This window comes from Mesocricetus auratus, unplaced genomic scaffold, assembly GCF_017639785.1.
Source record: "Mesocricetus auratus isolate SY011 unplaced genomic scaffold, BCM_Maur_2.0 Super-Scaffold_100009, whole genome shotgun sequence".
NCBI classification, from domain to species: Eukaryota; Metazoa; Chordata; class Mammalia; order Rodentia; family Cricetidae; genus Mesocricetus; species Mesocricetus auratus.
The window spans coordinates 35,948,581-35,964,662 of NW_024429193.1; the positions used below are offsets into that span (position 1 = coordinate 35,948,581).

The window sequence follows — 16,082 nt, forward strand, 5'->3', positions numbered from 1 at the left end:
GATACCTGTAGAACTTGAAGTATGTCACGTACGTCTCTATTGCCATCAGTGGCAGGGGACTAACATGCCCATTACAGGTTGCTATGAAAATTTATATAGAAACTTTGTAAAGTCTGCAGCATACAGAAGGGGTTCAATAAATGTTGGCTGATTCATTTTAGGTTTTCGCAGCAATAGGGTGTGCAATAATGGATAAAAACAAAGTTTCATCATGAAAACGCTCGTTACTCATCTCTCCCTAGTTCTGAATGGCACAAATGCCATAACACAACTTGTCACAAAACACTCCCCGTTGTAGTTAAGGGATTCATGACCCCACGTGCTGACCCTAAGTCAATGGTTAATGACATCAAAGACCACAATTTAAGCACAGTAGTATCAGACAAGACAGGAGAATCTGAAATAACTTAACAAGTGAATATGTACATATATTTATCAAATATAACAAGGTCATACAAAAGCATAATATAATTCACACATACAAAAGCTACTGTACTTGTCCCTTTTACATCCTATTTTAGACAAAACAATGGCACAGAAAGTAACAAGAATGCACAAGTTCTGAAACTAGGTTTTTTGGTTTTGTTTCTTTCAAAGAAATAGAGGTGATCATCTACACCTTCTCTGAAATTGCTAAACTCACTCATTTGAATGAACTATACATTTCCAATGGTTGAAAGTCAGGTAGGAAAAGTATATAAAATAATTCTTAAAACATTTCTTATAAAAGTAACAGTTTAAACAAAACCTGGGCAATAAAAAGAGGAAATGTACTGAATTTAAAAACTTCTGAAAATAGCATCTTTTCTGGACCACTATATAAAATATTTAAAAGTTCAGAACTGTTGAAAAACAAAAGTTTACAGAGACAAAACTAAGAGATAAAACAGAACCCTCAAACCCCTACCAAATGTATTAAAAACATCTAAAGCCAAATAAAAAGTAACGGAACTAAACAGTTCAGGTTTAAGTGCATTTTGGGGGTACAATTAAACCACATGTAATAATTAAACACAGATTGGCAAACCCCTTGGCCATTACGTAAATATTAAAAGGTGAATTTCCAATTGAAAAATAAAAGCTTACATACAACTACAGAAGCGCAAAGGTTAAAAGTGTCCTGTGAAACTGTGGGGGAAATCACAGCACATGACGTCTTCCAGGAACTAGTGTTCAGAAAAACTTTATAAATATTTACTTGATCTCACTCCGCACTGATTTTCCCCAACTGCACCTCCTGCTAAAAACTATCATATATTAAGGATGAATTTAAATGGATTATTTTGTGGGGAAAATCAACTCTAAAAAATACGAATCCACGTATTTCTTTACAACTTCAAAGATCACTCCAGTGAGGCATAAATGCAGCCTTGTCAGAACACTCTCCCATTTTACATGATTTACAAACAACATAATGACAAATAGCTTTGGCAATCCTATACAAAAGGGCCCTGTCTAAACATTCCTCTCACAAAACAAAATAATACAAAACAAAACAAACAGAAAATCTGAATTTTGACAACCCTACACAAACTGTGGGATTTCATCTTCGAGGTCTTCAAACTGCTGCATTCGTTTTAGTCGTGGTCTCTGGCAGGCTGGAGTCCCCTCAGGCAGGCCAGGCTCCTCAGAGCTCTCTTTAGGTTGACCACTTGACAACTGCACAGAACACGACGTGCCCCTCGAGTCTGGGTCTGGTTTTGCCACAGGAACCTGGGGAACACGCGCCAGGACAGGAGACACAGCTGCTGAGGGTACAGCTGTTTTCTCCTCAGTCCCCCTGACACTGAAGGAGGGATTAGGTGGTTTGTAAAACGTTGTCCAGTGCTGGGGCTGCAGTGTTCTGGGTGCTCTGACAGCAGCGACAGGACAGCAATCAGAGGACCTCCGCTCTGACGAGTCTCTTGCTGACCTGGCCAGCTCTGTGTAAGGTTTACTTAACTGGGCGGCACTACTGGAATGGTCTTCACTATTGCCAATGTTTGCTGTCAATCCCTTCTCAGGGTGTGCACTGGGCACAATCACTGTAGTCTTGGCAGTAAAACTGTTCCGTTCATATTGTTTATCCCAGGATTTCTGTAGATTTTGCGGGTCAAAGCCATTAACTTTGGAACAAGCAGTATTTGAGTTGTCTTTTCTATGAAGTCCTTCAAAGGCAGAATTCTTGCCAAACTTGTCTGACTCTCCATTTCCTGTATTCCTGCTGCTCCTCTCAGTAGGAGAACTTGCAAGAAGCAGCAGCCGGTCTACGGGCAAACTTACAGGTCTCATCTTGGTCCTTGGAGTATGTCTCTGCACACTATTTGCTGCCCTATCAGATTTCAGAAGAAGTAGCTTGGGGCTTTTACAAACATCTTCCATCTTTTGGGATGCTGACTCCAGCTCTTGGTCAAAAAGCAAATGTACTTTGTTGTCTGAAAAACAAAGGGGCACATGATTAACACCAGTATCTGAGTAAGACAGACAATGGATAACAAAAGTAATTTTACAAATGTCCCCAGCATGGAAGTCTCACTTGTTGTTTGAATTTAAAAGTTCATTTAAAGCTTCATGTAAAAAACAACCACAAGCATTCGCAAATTAGCTAACAACAGAACAAAATACAAAAACTACTTGTGTAGTCATTTGTTTTAATGTGCTCCTCATGAACAGGTATTTTCTAGGTCAAAAGATTCAACAGGCAGACATTGGTGAGTTAACTCAGAAAAATTACACCACCTTAGGCCAACCAAATGCAGACGTGCTCTGAATCCCAAGATCTCAGACATCTCACTTGGTCTGTTTTTAGCTACATTCATTCCACAGTGAGAGGGGTGATCGCCACAGCTGTTAGAGCTAATAAACTCTAATACCCACTAGGTCAAACTAAAATGAAAAACTATGCTTTAAGTAAAACACTGTCATTTGCAGGTGGTCTCCAGGCCACACTTTCTAAGTCTTCACCTCCCCAAATTCTGTCTTTTCCAATTCCTGCAAAGGTACTGAACTGGCCGCTCTTGATGCTAAGACAGAGTGAATGTCACCTTCTCATCTGACCTCTAGTCACCTTCAACTGGTAACCTTTCTATTAAGAATGAATTATGTGTGTCTGTGCGCACATGCATACTCTTAGGGGCTAGGTGTTGGATCCCTCTGGAGCTTGAGCCGAAGCTCCAGGCGGCTGGGAGCAGCACGATGTGGGTCCTGGGAACCGAATGCAGTCAACTCAGCAAGTACTCTTCTGGATGAGCCATCTCTTTAGCCCCCAGATGACCTTTCTTCCCCGGGCTCCAAAACAATGTTCCTGAAATCTACTTCCCTGGGATCTTCCCCACAGTCATCAAATATTCTAAGGGACCTGACTCACTGCAGCTGGCCTGCAAGAACCAAAGCACACGCATTCCTTCAGTTCTGCAAGAAGAGTCACTAGCACAGTAGAAAGTAGTGTAGACTCTAAGTCAGCTGCCCAGGTCAATTCTTGATCCTGATCTTCACTGGAAAGGTCACTGTGCTGTCCCTACCTGGCACATAAGAATACATGTATCTAAGTTGTCATGTGGGCTAAATGGTCCAACAAGAAAAGTACCTAGGGGCTGGAGAGATGGTTCAGCGGTTAAGAGCACTGGCTGCTCTTCCAGAGGACCTGGGTTCAAATCCCAGCACCCACATGGTGGCTCACAATGGTCTATAATGAGATCTGATGCTTCTATCTGGCCTGCAGGCATGCATGGAGACAGAACACTGCACACATAATAAATAAATCTTTTTTAAAAAGTACCTAGAACTATCTTGTATATAATATAAATACTAAAAAAAAAACTCTTCAAATTATTTATGTTTATTATTATTCTTAATTGGGAACCAATTTCATGGGTTCCCAATTAGGAAAAACAAAAAATTGGTTATTTATAAATCAGAGCTAGATTCAAATCCTATCTGAACAATTCATTTCAACTTATGACTTTTGGTATCATTTTTCTCTCTCAGACTGTCAGCTATGAGTGAGACCAATGTTACCCACTTTCTAGTACAGAATTGCTATAAGATCAAATCTGAATAATGGGATGTAATAGTAATCTTAACTGTCAATTTACTGGGCTGAACAGCAGACCTCTGAGGGTAACTACAATAGTGGTTCTAGAGGTTATTAGAGCCATGATAGCTCTAAGCCAATAAATGGATTAATTTCTTTAAACAAATCATTGTGTGTATGTGCATGGCATGCCTAAGGTGATTGGAGTTGGTTCTCTTGAACCCAGGCCACCTAGCTTATGTGGCAAGTGCCTTTATCTGATGGACCAACTTGCTGGTCTTGTATTAATTTTTTGATAGATTCATATTATAGTGGTATTGTTGGGAAGTTGATACAGCAGGTGAGGTCCTGTTGGAGGATGCAGGTCATAAGTGACGTGTTCTTGAGGACTATATATTACCCTCACCCTTCCTGTATTCCGTCCTCCCTAAGTTGTTTTCTCAGCTATTATGGACACAGCTCATGTATGGCATCGACAGAAAAGTCAACTAGACTCCTTTCCTTTCTCAGGCTGTGCTCCCTCATGTTCATCACACATCAAATCTGACCTTTCTGCCAAAGAGAGTTTGGATTGCAGAGTTACAGTAAAAATGCAAGCGTTTTCATCAGTATGACAGCTTACACTTGATCAAATTAGAAGAAAGGGCATCAGATCCTCTGAAACTAGAGCTATAGATGGTTTTAAGCTACCACGTAGATGCTGGGAATCAAACCTGGATCCTCTGCAAGATCAACTCTAGCAATTGCTCTAGATGACCAAGCCATCTTTCCAACTCCACCTTCACGACTCAGTTTGGTGCCGATTTAGCCATTAAATTTAGCAACACTTTGACTCACATTACAAAACATGTTATTCATTAGCACACTGATGGGGAAAGTCTTTCTGTGTATATGTAAATAAAGCATTGTTGGCCAATAGGGAAGCACTATAGGTGGGACTAGGAGTCTAGGAGGATTCTCGGAAATGTAGTGAAGAGAGTCGTCACCATGTGATCCCTGGAGGAGAGAACGCAAGTGTGGTGTTCTCGGAAATTAATACAGTGTCCCATGTGTTATTTTGGGGGCTAAAGCAGCAACAGGACCCAGGCAGGATCCCACAACAGCACACCGTCTTGACTTTAACTGAACAAGAAGCAAACATCAAGCAAAACAAAATGAAACAAAACTTGCAGGAGCATAGAACCCAGTTAGGCATCTTTTATAAATGCACGGTAGAGAGCTGGGGAGAAGGCTCAGTTGTTATAGCACTAGTCCCACAGTGAGGACCAGTGCACACTTTCCTAGAACCCATGTTAATGTTGGGGAGGGTTGGCAGCTTGCCTATGATTCCAGCCTCAGAGGGAAGAGAGAGGCGATCAGCAGAGCAAGCTGGCCACCAGGACTAGCCCTAACAGAAAGCACTGGTTTGATTAGGAGACACTGCCTTAATAAGGAAGGTACAAGAGTGACCAAAGAAGATTCCTGACACCAACCGTGGCATCCATACACATGTGCCCACATACATGAAAAATACGGACACACAAACAGGCACATCACACACACAAATGGAAAAAACAGAAAGATGAAAGGTACACTAAAAGGCAACTTTCTCAGTGGCTGGCAGAGATTTGTTAAGTAATGAAAGATGGAGGTTTGGACTTCCCTTAACTTCACTTTCCTTGGCTTGTGTTGGTTTCTGCAGTACTGGGGTTTGAACTTGGTGCACTCACCTTGACTCTTGATAATGGTTTATTTGCAAAGTTTTAATTTCACACTCAGCTTTTTTTCATACAGCTACTCACCAACAAGAGAAGCATCGCATTTCCCCAATGAATTTTGTTTGCGTTCTGATTCTTCAAATGATGTAGCTAATTCAAAAGTTTTGCTTTCACTATCTGCAGTATGAGAATCCTGCTAATGAAAGAGAATGTTCATACTTGTAGAAACAAAGCACAAATTTTCAAAGACCATTAATTTACTGACATAAAACACCATACAGTTCTAATGCAATTCTCCAACAGTTAAAACTTTGGCTTAACAGAAATAGATGCTGCTCACTAAGCCTGACAACCCGAGTGTGATCCCCAGAGCCCATGTAAGAGACTGGATGTGGAAGCACGTGTCTGTGACCCAAGTGTGTCTACGATGAGGCCAGAGACAGAGACCCAGGAACTGCTCAGTTTGTGATTCAGCTAACTTACATCATAGAGCACAGGGGGAAAGCAGACAGACCCTGCCTCAACACAGGTGAACGGTGAAAATCAACTCCCCAAATTGATCCTCTGACTTTAGCCCAGTGCCATGGCACATACAGGCCTGTCTCATTTGTGTGCATGTACACACACACACACACACAACTAAAAAGAAACAACTTACTTCCCTTGAAGAAAAAAACAGTGGTTTCATACAACGATCTGATTCCCTTTCATCTGGTGACAACAGAGGTCTTGGAAGATCCCCTTGATCAAGCTGAGGGGCAACAGCAGCTGTACTTGCTAGAACAACATCTTGAGGCTGGAGGGACCCATCGAAGATCTTCTGTGAGTAAGTAATGAGGAACTCTACTAGTCGTGCCTGGTTAGAGTATTCAGCAAGAGAAGAGATGGTGACAGGAGCAGTTGTAGGCCTTGGCCTAATGAGACTTGGCCCAAATATCACCCCCAAGTTCTTAGAGTTCATCTTGTTTTCTTCTGCATGGTCTACCACCCTGCAAAGCAGAACACAATACATCTGTATGAGACTCGCCTGCTCAGGGTCTTCCGTGTAGTCTACTATGGGTTAGCATGAGTTGATGGAAACCCTGTTTCCACCCTGCTTCTCTAGCCAGAGCCTGGCACACAGGAGGCACCTGAGGAATCATGCTGATTGCTTGAACACACACAGGCTACAAAAGTCTAAAAAACAGGGTCAAGGGTCAAGTTGAGAGAAAAGTCTAAGAGAAATACATATTTACTTGATTAAAATATTCACCACATGCCTAATTTGGTTTAATAGTGTTTTTGTATTAGGATAAAAACCAAGTAGAAGGAATTACTGATGTTTTCCCAGCATTCTTAAAGATTATTTCTGTGTATGCTTCCATGTCTTTATAAAGGAAACAATAATCCTGTCAATTCCTTGTAACCAAGGCTATTTCTCAAGCATAGATGACTCCCTCTGAGAGGCCTCTGTGCTATATGGTCACAGTTTCCTTCCAGCTCTTATCGCCTTTGTTTCTATGACTACTGATGGAGACTAGAACTTGAGTAAAGACCTCCACTCCAGCCCATTCTCTTTATTTTTGCCAGAAAGATCTAACAGGCGAATCTGAGCATGTAAAATTCCCAGTTCAAAATTCTAGTGGGTGCAGAAGCAAGACGGCAAACTCAACTGTTAGGTACGCAGGCTCTCATCAGTTCCTACTGTGCGCTCACTCTGTAGTGTAGCCTGACCACACTACTTTACTTCCTAAGAGTAAACTGCTCCCACCTATCTGTGTCTGATCCTCTGCCTGAATGCTCTTCTGAGCATTCTTGGACAACTAAGTCACTACTGAGTTCTTTAAGCGTCTTCCTCTGACTTACCCCATCTTCCTTTGCATGCTGTACATACCTAGTGAACAAATGATGCTGTACTGTATGTGTATGTGAGCCCACAGATGACAGAAACCCTGTTTCCATCCTGTTTCTCCACCTAGAGCCAGGCACACAGCAGATATCCGAGGATGATGTTGGCTGCCTGAACATACACTCACTCCCTTTCCTCTAACATGTTAGAGACATGAAATTCGCTTTAAAAAATACATGAATGTACTTAACACTACTACAGCATTAAAATGGTAAGAGTTGCTACATTTCATTCAACAAAAAGCTACCCACTAAAGGAGCTCTACTCATATAAAACTCTTTTTTTTTTTTTTTTTTTAGTTTTACAAGACAGGGTTTCCCCGTGGCTTTGGAGGCTGTCCTGGAACTCACTACGGAGACCAGGCTGGCCTCGAACTCGCGGAGATCCGCCTGCCTCTGCCTCCCGGGAGCTGGGATTAAAGGCGTGTGCCACCAACGCCCGGCCATATAAAACTCTTACCGCTTCAGATGTTCTATGAGGTAATGAAGACTGTTAAAATTTGATGCTGGCAACTGTCTCAGCAAGTCTTTGCTCCTCAGAAGGATTCGGTTGATTTCTATGCACACATGTGGGTGTTTTCTGTCTTCAGGGCTATCCTTTTTTGCTTCTTGCTCTTCATTTACATGTTGTATCTCTTTTGCAAGGTCTATAAATTCCTTGTATAATCTGAATAAGATAAATGGTTCTGGAAGCTGAAGAAATAAAATTACATTATGAATATTGTTGTCTTCTTTCTCCTGCTACAATGTTAACTATTATTCACCATGTTCTTTAGGTCAAGAACAATTAAAATAGGCCTTTAACCATGTGTGTCTGGGGCTAGAGAAATCGGCTCAGTGGTTAAGAGAACTGGCTGCTTTTCTAGAGGACTTAAGTTCCACTCACAGCTTCCACACAGCTGTTCACAACTGTCTGTAACTCCAGTTCCAGAGGATCTGATGAGTTTCTGGCCTCCCTGGGCATCAGGCATGCATGTGGTACAGATATACATGCAGGCAAACCATCTATATACATTAAAAAGTTTAAATGTTTATGTGTACTGCAGATATGGCCTATTAAGTTAATCTGAAATTATAAATTATTAAGACATTAATTAACAAACAATAAAACTCTAAACCTAAAAGTTCTACAAGGGATTTTTAAAATGTTGATCTACGTCTATATTTATATTCATCATTATTATCCTAATGTTAGCACTGATTTATTAAAACAAATCCACTATAATATACAGACAAAGTCATATGAATTAGAAGGAACAGACCACCAGATTTTGTAGAGACTAAAGAGTTAGAGAAGTTTACAGCAGTGGGAAGAGACGAGGCAGAGGGAATCTTCTAGAAGGTACTGCAGGACAGCAAAAGCAGGAGACCCTAGAGCCAGCAGAGGCTGCCAAGCACCCAAAGCAAAAGTACAGACAGTTACTATCTATGCTGTTCCATTCTCATCAAGAGAACAGAATAAAAACATTTATAGAGAATAAGGTCCATCTTGTTCAAGGGCAGACATGAGCAAAACAGGTGGGGTGGAGGAGACAGAAACAAGAATATGGGGAATTTTCTTCACAAAAAGAAATCCCAAGATAGCAGCTGTATAAATGGACAAAAGGATCCAGAATGAAACAATAGAACTCCAGAGACTGACATGTTGAGTGAAGACTACCAGCACTACTCTCTTTGCTACGACCTCTTCAGTTTCACCTAAGAATGCCAGATGGGCTTGGCCCATGTAGTTTTTGTACCTGGTTCACAACACTGTGCCAAATTCCTATAACCTCTTCATAAGCTTCTGCCTGGGGCCACTTACTTTACCCCATAGATATGTTTTCTTTGTAGCTGGCTCCCACAAATTGCAGATCCAATTACTAAGCACAGAAAAAGACAATATAGGATGGCCTTTTTCTTGACCAAATTCCTGTTGGTTTTCTAGTACCCAGCTTACAGGATAGCTCTACTTCTTGCCTCACATATGTACGTTCATGTTTTTTACCACTGACCATCTAAAATAGATATTTTAAAGCATCAGGAAAAGAGAAAACTAAAACATGATCAAAGCACTGCTCTGTTCGCTGAATATTCAACACTGGCCTTTCCTTACAAAGCTAAACTATGTTTTCAAAGTCAAGTTTCTAAAACTTAATACAAACACTTCATGTTATTTACTTCTTTATGTCCAGGAAAATGTTTATTCCTTAAATGGTTAGGAAAGAGCTTCCATGGAGTCAGGAGGCTATAACTGGAAAAGACACATAGAAGTCTTTTGTAAGGTGGAGTAATTATCCTATAATCTTATACTGAGTTGAGAAATCAGTGTTGTTTTTTGTTTTGTTTTGTTTTTGATTTTTCAAGACAGGGTTTCTCTGTGGCTTTGGAGGCTGTCCTGGAACTAGCTCTTGTAGACCAGGCTGGTCTCGAACTCACAGAGCTCCACCTGCCTCTGCCTTCCTAGTGCTGGAATTAAAGGCACGTGCCACCACTGTCTGGCTGAGAAATCAGTGTTTATTGTGTTATGACCTATAAATTAATATTTAGAAGACCTCAATATAGTTTGTTAATGAAAATACATGTGTACATGCAGGCAAAACACTAATGCTCATAAAATAAAAATTAAAGAAAAGAAACACATGTGTACAAAGGTTATGAACTGAAAAACAAAACACAAATCACATTTCAACTGTTTCAATATTATGATAGGCTGTAATAATTTTACCTGTCGTAGGTATAATTTCAAGACATCACAGATGTCGTGTGAACTGAATTCTGAAATGTCTACTAAGTGCATTCCATTTTCCAAAGCTTGGCATAGTTTTTCAGTTTTTATTTTGTTTCCACAAACACGGTAAATTCCCTTAAATAGAGAAACAATTCTGCTTTAGTTCAAACGGCCACTGCAGACACCTAAACTTACTTGATGCATCTACTTCACTTTCTTTTGGTATTGCAGAAAAAAATCTAGCGGGGCTAAATAAAGTGTTCCAAATAAGGTGGAATAAAAATCAGCTATTACAAATGGGTAGCATACTTTTCTTTTCATGAGAACAAAAGATATACACTTAAAAGAAATTTAATGGGTACCTGAAGACACAAGGCTCTATTCTCAATCTCCGAGGCACATATTTTTAGTACAAAAGGGATGCCATCTGGTTCTTTTTTTGCAACTTGTATAAATTCTGCTCCAAATATGTGCATTTTCCCCTGAAGTTTTTGATGACCACAAATAATGACTAAATTCTCCAAACACTTTCGATGACAAACAAGAAGACACTACAAGAAAATTACAGTTTAAAACTCATTAAGTTCCTCTTAAAACTTTTCACAATTGAGCAAACTATAGATAGATTGGTAACATAACAGAAACAAGTTAAAATGCATTATTTGTAATGTCTGAAATAGACCTAACAACAGAACAAAATACAAAGCAATAAAAGATACACTACAGCACAACTTACTAAAAACTTATTTGTAGGTGTGGAAGAGATGGCTTAGTAGTTAAAAGCAGTGGCTGCTCTTCCAGAGGGCTGACATTCAACTCACAGCACCCACAGATGGCTCACAACCACCTGTAACTCCAGTCCCAGGGTATCCAATGCTCTTCTCTGGTCTCCAAAAGCACTGCACACATTTAGTGCACAGACATACATGCAGGAAAACCATCAATACACATAAAATAAAAAAAATTAAGTAACAATATGTATTTGTAAAAGACGCTAATAAATATAACTCTAAAAAAATGAAATGTATACAGTGGAAAACCAATACTACTTAGTGGCGCATATGTATGAAGATGCCACAAAGAAACCTATCACTTTATATTCTAATAAAAAGTAGTGGGAAATCAACCAAGCAATCAAGTGAGAGGGCCAATGCAATTCCAAACGGATCTCACCTCTTCACATTCAACACCTGGGAACATTACGATGCTGTCACAATCCCTACATTTCGTGGGGGATCTCAACTTGCGAAACTTGTGAGTGAGAGCTGCCTTTGACATCAACGTCTTCTTAAACGCTCCAAGGGAATTAGGTCCTTGTGACAGACATGAGAATGGAAAGATGACAACAATTTTATTTGTTCTGAGTAATCCTTAGACTTTTCAATCATCTACATGTTATAAAAAAACTGTCTGTGGTTTCTAACATCAAAAACATGCAACTTACAGATAAAACCACACACTTCTATCCCAAAGTTTAGTTGTACAGCTATCACCAACCAGTGAGCTAACAACAATGTTCTCTGGGGGAGCACACACCTTTTCCTAAGGTGTCCTGTACAGAGCAGGGAAGTGTGTTTATGGGTAGCATTGTATTCCTAAGAAAACTCAATTACTACTTCAAAAGAGCTGGTTACATGAAGCTAGCATGCCAGCAATATGTGCATTAAAGACAGAAGTAGTCTTATAAAATTACGGATTAATACTAGCTAGTTGTATTTTTAAATCATAGTGGAAGTCAGATATTAATTTGGGAAATTCTGTTAAGAGACAAATATATAAATGTACTAAAGATACAAAAACTAATTTATATGACTTTAATTCAAGTTATTAAATAATTGACTTTTGTATCATCAGCATGCACAACTTTCCTTGTCCTTGAGAGTGCATTTATCTGTTTTTCCAACTTGGCTTCCTGCTGGGTTTTTTTTTTCATTATTGGAATTGTTTTACAGTACTCCAGCTAGAAGCCAGGACTTCATGCACTGTAAGGAAGAGTTTTACCACTGATTTTTTTTTTTTTTGCCCAGAGCCCCTGCACTATTAAGAATAAGCTTTTCCAGAATTTTTCATGCATTTGCCACCCTTTTAACAGAAAGTCGCTGTATTGAACTTATTAAAGAACACCATACACAACCTACTATCATACACTGACAGTATGTTTTAGATTTAGTAAGTTTACTCCTTATTCTTGTGGACATTATTTCAATCATCTAATCAATTCATAACATGCTGATATATTTAAGATATGTATAACAAAGTAATGATTGAGTACTATGCGTTGCCACCATTTCAACTGGTTTAACGGGTCCTTAATAGAGATTAATGTAATACCAGCTTCTGAGGGGGATGGTGGCTCACGTTCATCTAGATCATCAGCAGAAGACATGGTCCCACTGGATGGAGTTCGTGGAAGTTTCCGATGAAAGTCTCCTAAGAGGAAATTGTGCATACCATTACCTGATTATTCGCTGGACAATAGCAGAAATAAGTAGTGGTAAACATTCTTGGAATTACATAATTTGTATTTTTTTTATTGAAATTTTTCTTCTACTCTTAAAAATCTAGGTAACAGGGTATTCAGATACTCATTCCTGAGAACAAAAAGAATGTAATTAAATCTGACTTAAAAAAAAAGAGGCCAGTCAACAGCTTTAATCCCAGCACTTGGGAATCAGAGGCAGGTGGGTCTTGTGAACTTCATGTCAGCCTGATCTGCACAGTGAGACCCTATCTCAAAAATAAAACTAAATTAAAAAAAAAAAAAAAGGCCAGGCAGTTGGGCAGTGGTTGACACACACGCCTTTAATTCCAGCACTCAGGAGGCAGAGACAGGCAGATCTCTGTGAGTTCGAGACCAGCCAGGGCAGCCTTCAAAGCCACACAGAAACCCTGTCTCAAAAAAAGAAAAAAAAAAAAAAAAAAAAAAAGGCCCGGCAGTGGTGGCACACACCTTTATTCCCATAGGCAGAGGCACTCCATAGGCAGAGGCAGATGGATCTCTGAGTTCAAGGCCAGTCTAGTCTACAAATTGATTTCTAGGACAGCCAAGACTGTTACACACCCATCTCAAAAAACCAAGAGTTCTGACAGAAGCACGTGAGGTTACAGGCTTTAAAGACAGTCAGCATCTGCCACTCATATTTTATTGGTAATTTAATTACTAAGTTACTGTACAGAATGAACACGGAGATAGCTGTTTACATCAACATGGATGAAGAGAGTCAGTCAGGCTTAGTGGTAGTAAAGGCAGTAACCCAAACTACTTGGGACACTGAAGAGCACAGGACTCAAAACTTGTTTGGGCTACAGAGTAAGTTCAAGGCCCACCTGGGCAACTTAGTGAGCCTGCCTCAAAAAAAAGTTAAAAAATAGACCTAGTATACAGCTCATGCAAGAGGCCTTAAGTCCAATCCCCAATACCAAACCAAGAAAAAGGAAAGATTTTATTTTCACAGCATCCAGAAGAGGGTAAAGTCCATGAAATATGTTACCATAAATATTTAAAATAGCTATAGAAAAATTTATCCTGATGGAGTAGGAGGTAAGACACACATTACTTACACACACACATACACACCCACCCACACGACTTCTCATGTACTACTTGCTGGGCTAGGTGATATTCCATGTAAAGGTTTAACCATTTTTCTTTAAATGATACATATGTATGTATATTCTCTTATGTCAGACAGATTATGAACTGAGTTTTCATTTAGACATAAATACATATTCACGTACCTGGACTTATAGACTCTGAATCCAGAGATCTCGATTCACTGCTCCCTCCCGTACTCTCAGAGTCACTGAACATCCCGAACTTCCACGATCTTACGAAAGAAGGACCTTAAAAAAAAGAACAGCTAAGAACTTGCCTACAGGCAGATTTCATAGGGTGAAATACCAATATCATGTGAAAGGAAAGGATTCAAATTCTTCAACAATGGCTAAGTATGGACTTTTGAGATAGCACAGTGATTAGAGCTGTCAATGATCTAACAGAAGACTAATTTCAGAGCTCAGATTCACTTAGTAGGCACAACCGAGTCCCTGCTGCTCCTAAGGCAATGTTTGCTTCAGTAGAGGTGTACCTGTCATGTCTGCACTGTTGGAGCACCTGTCCTCTTCAAGTTTACTGCAACTGTCAGGAAGGCGTGCAACATCCTCTAAGGAGTCAGCAGGTCCATATACAGGCGTCTGGGGACTACTCGTTATTTTTTTATTTACATTCCTGTGGGGGTAAACATAAGTAAAGCTCAGCACTAACTGTCTATTAAAAACTTATTAATTTAATAAGTGTAGAGTAAGTAAGCTTACTAAATATTAATAACTTTGTTATACAGTTCACCCCAACCCCCAAGACAGGGTTTCTGTGTAGTCCTAGCTGTCCCAGAACTTACTCCAGGCTGGCCTCAAACTCACAGAGATCCACCTGCCTCTGCTTCCTAAGTGCTGGGATTAAAGGTGTGAGCCACCACCACCCGGGCTTAGCTTAGCTTCCTTTACAGATGTGAATGAAGCTTTTAAATAATGTATACTTATAACAGTGAAATATGAAAGAGGTATAGCAACAGAATAGTCAATGTTTTTATCACATTAAACTTTTTCCATCTAACATTAATGGAAAATGTAGGTTTAGTTTTTGGTATAATAAAAAATAAGTAGGCCATTGTTTGCTATTTCCAAAAATTTTTAAGACTCAAAGTAAAGTCTGTGTGAAAATGGAATGCTTCATTCAAGTATATCGAATCTATTCCTTAAATGTACTTAGAAACCACAAAATAATATGAAAAAGTTGAAAAAAATTAACATTAATATTTCAGTGTAAGAAAAGCTCTAGGAGCTCAGCAAACGTTTTCTCTCTTGAAATCATTTCACCTATACATAAATTCTCTCTTTTTTTTTTTGAGACAGGGTTTCTCTGTGGCTTTGGAGGCTGTCCTGGAACTAGCTCCTGTAGGTCAGGCTGGTCTCTAACTCACAGAGATCTGCCTGCCTCTCGAGTGCTGGGATTAAAGGCGTGTGCTGCCACTGCCCAGCTTATACATAAATTCTTACCCATCAACCTTTTCTTCTAATTCACTGGCACTTGTAGCCTTCACAAACTCAGTGTATTCTTGACCTGGATCATAGAGTTTGGCACTGTCACAGAGAGACTGTAAGCTGTGGGCGAGGGATGCAGCCTGCAGCTGCTGCATATGGAAGAGGTTAACTGTCACCTGCAGTCAAAGACAGACAAAACTCATGAGATACAAATGCCATGTGAAGTACATTTATGTAAGCCAGCACAGCAATGAAACGGTCATACATTTGACACACACAACACTGAGTATCGCTACCAGCATTCTATATTGACTGATGGCACACACAATTTAGAATAGAAACCAAAGAGCAGCTTTAGTCTAACAGCTACGAGTGATCAGTTCCAGCAAAATGGGTTTTAAATTACAATCCACATCCTTGCTGGTTAACGGCTTTAGGACATGATGTGTCTGAGGATCCTTAGCTCTATACTTTGATGGTTGAACCACAATTGTCTAAACTCCAAAATGAAAATGGATGGGATCTTCCAATCATAAGCAGCATTATTTCGGCTATTTTCACTTTTTCATTTCTTAAAAGTCCTTTTTCTTTGAGATGGGTCTTCTTATGCTGCCCATGCTGGCCTGTAATGTGATATATTTCTGTTTCAGTCTCCTAATTAGCTGGATGGGATACATTAGTCTATGAAGTTTCGACAACTGTCATTCCTACTACTTACAGTAATGACTACAATAGT

General features: G+C 39.7%; 1 protein-coding gene across 6 annotated transcripts in view; it reads right to left on the reverse strand.

Annotated features, from left to right (window-relative positions):
- Positions 1-403: 403 nt before the first annotated feature.
- Arhgap29 (Rho GTPase activating protein 29) overlaps positions 404-16,082 on the reverse strand; it is a 64,334-nt gene continuing 48,655 nt past the window's right edge. For 5 of the 6 annotated variants that reach the window (XM_040751939.1, XM_040751941.1, XM_040751938.1 and 2 more), the window contains 11 exons: positions 15,362-15,522; positions 14,395-14,534; positions 14,045-14,149; positions 12,638-12,736; positions 11,480-11,619; positions 10,669-10,857; positions 10,304-10,441; positions 8,057-8,289; positions 6,368-6,698; positions 5,794-5,905; positions 404-2,414 (listed from right to left, as the gene is read on the reverse strand). In XM_040751939.1, coding sequence (XP_040607873.1) covers positions 1,525-2,414; positions 5,794-5,905; positions 6,368-6,698; positions 8,057-8,289; positions 10,304-10,441; positions 10,669-10,857; positions 11,480-11,619; positions 12,638-12,736; positions 14,045-14,149; positions 14,395-14,534; positions 15,362-15,522 — 2,538 coding nt within the window. In that variant the 3' untranslated portion in view covers positions 404-1,524. The remainder of the gene's footprint in view (positions 2,415-5,793; positions 5,906-6,367; positions 6,699-8,056; positions 8,290-10,303; positions 10,442-10,668; positions 10,858-11,479; positions 11,620-12,637; positions 12,737-14,044; positions 14,150-14,394; positions 14,535-15,361; positions 15,523-16,082) is intronic. The other variant, XM_040751940.1, reaches the window with a different exon arrangement.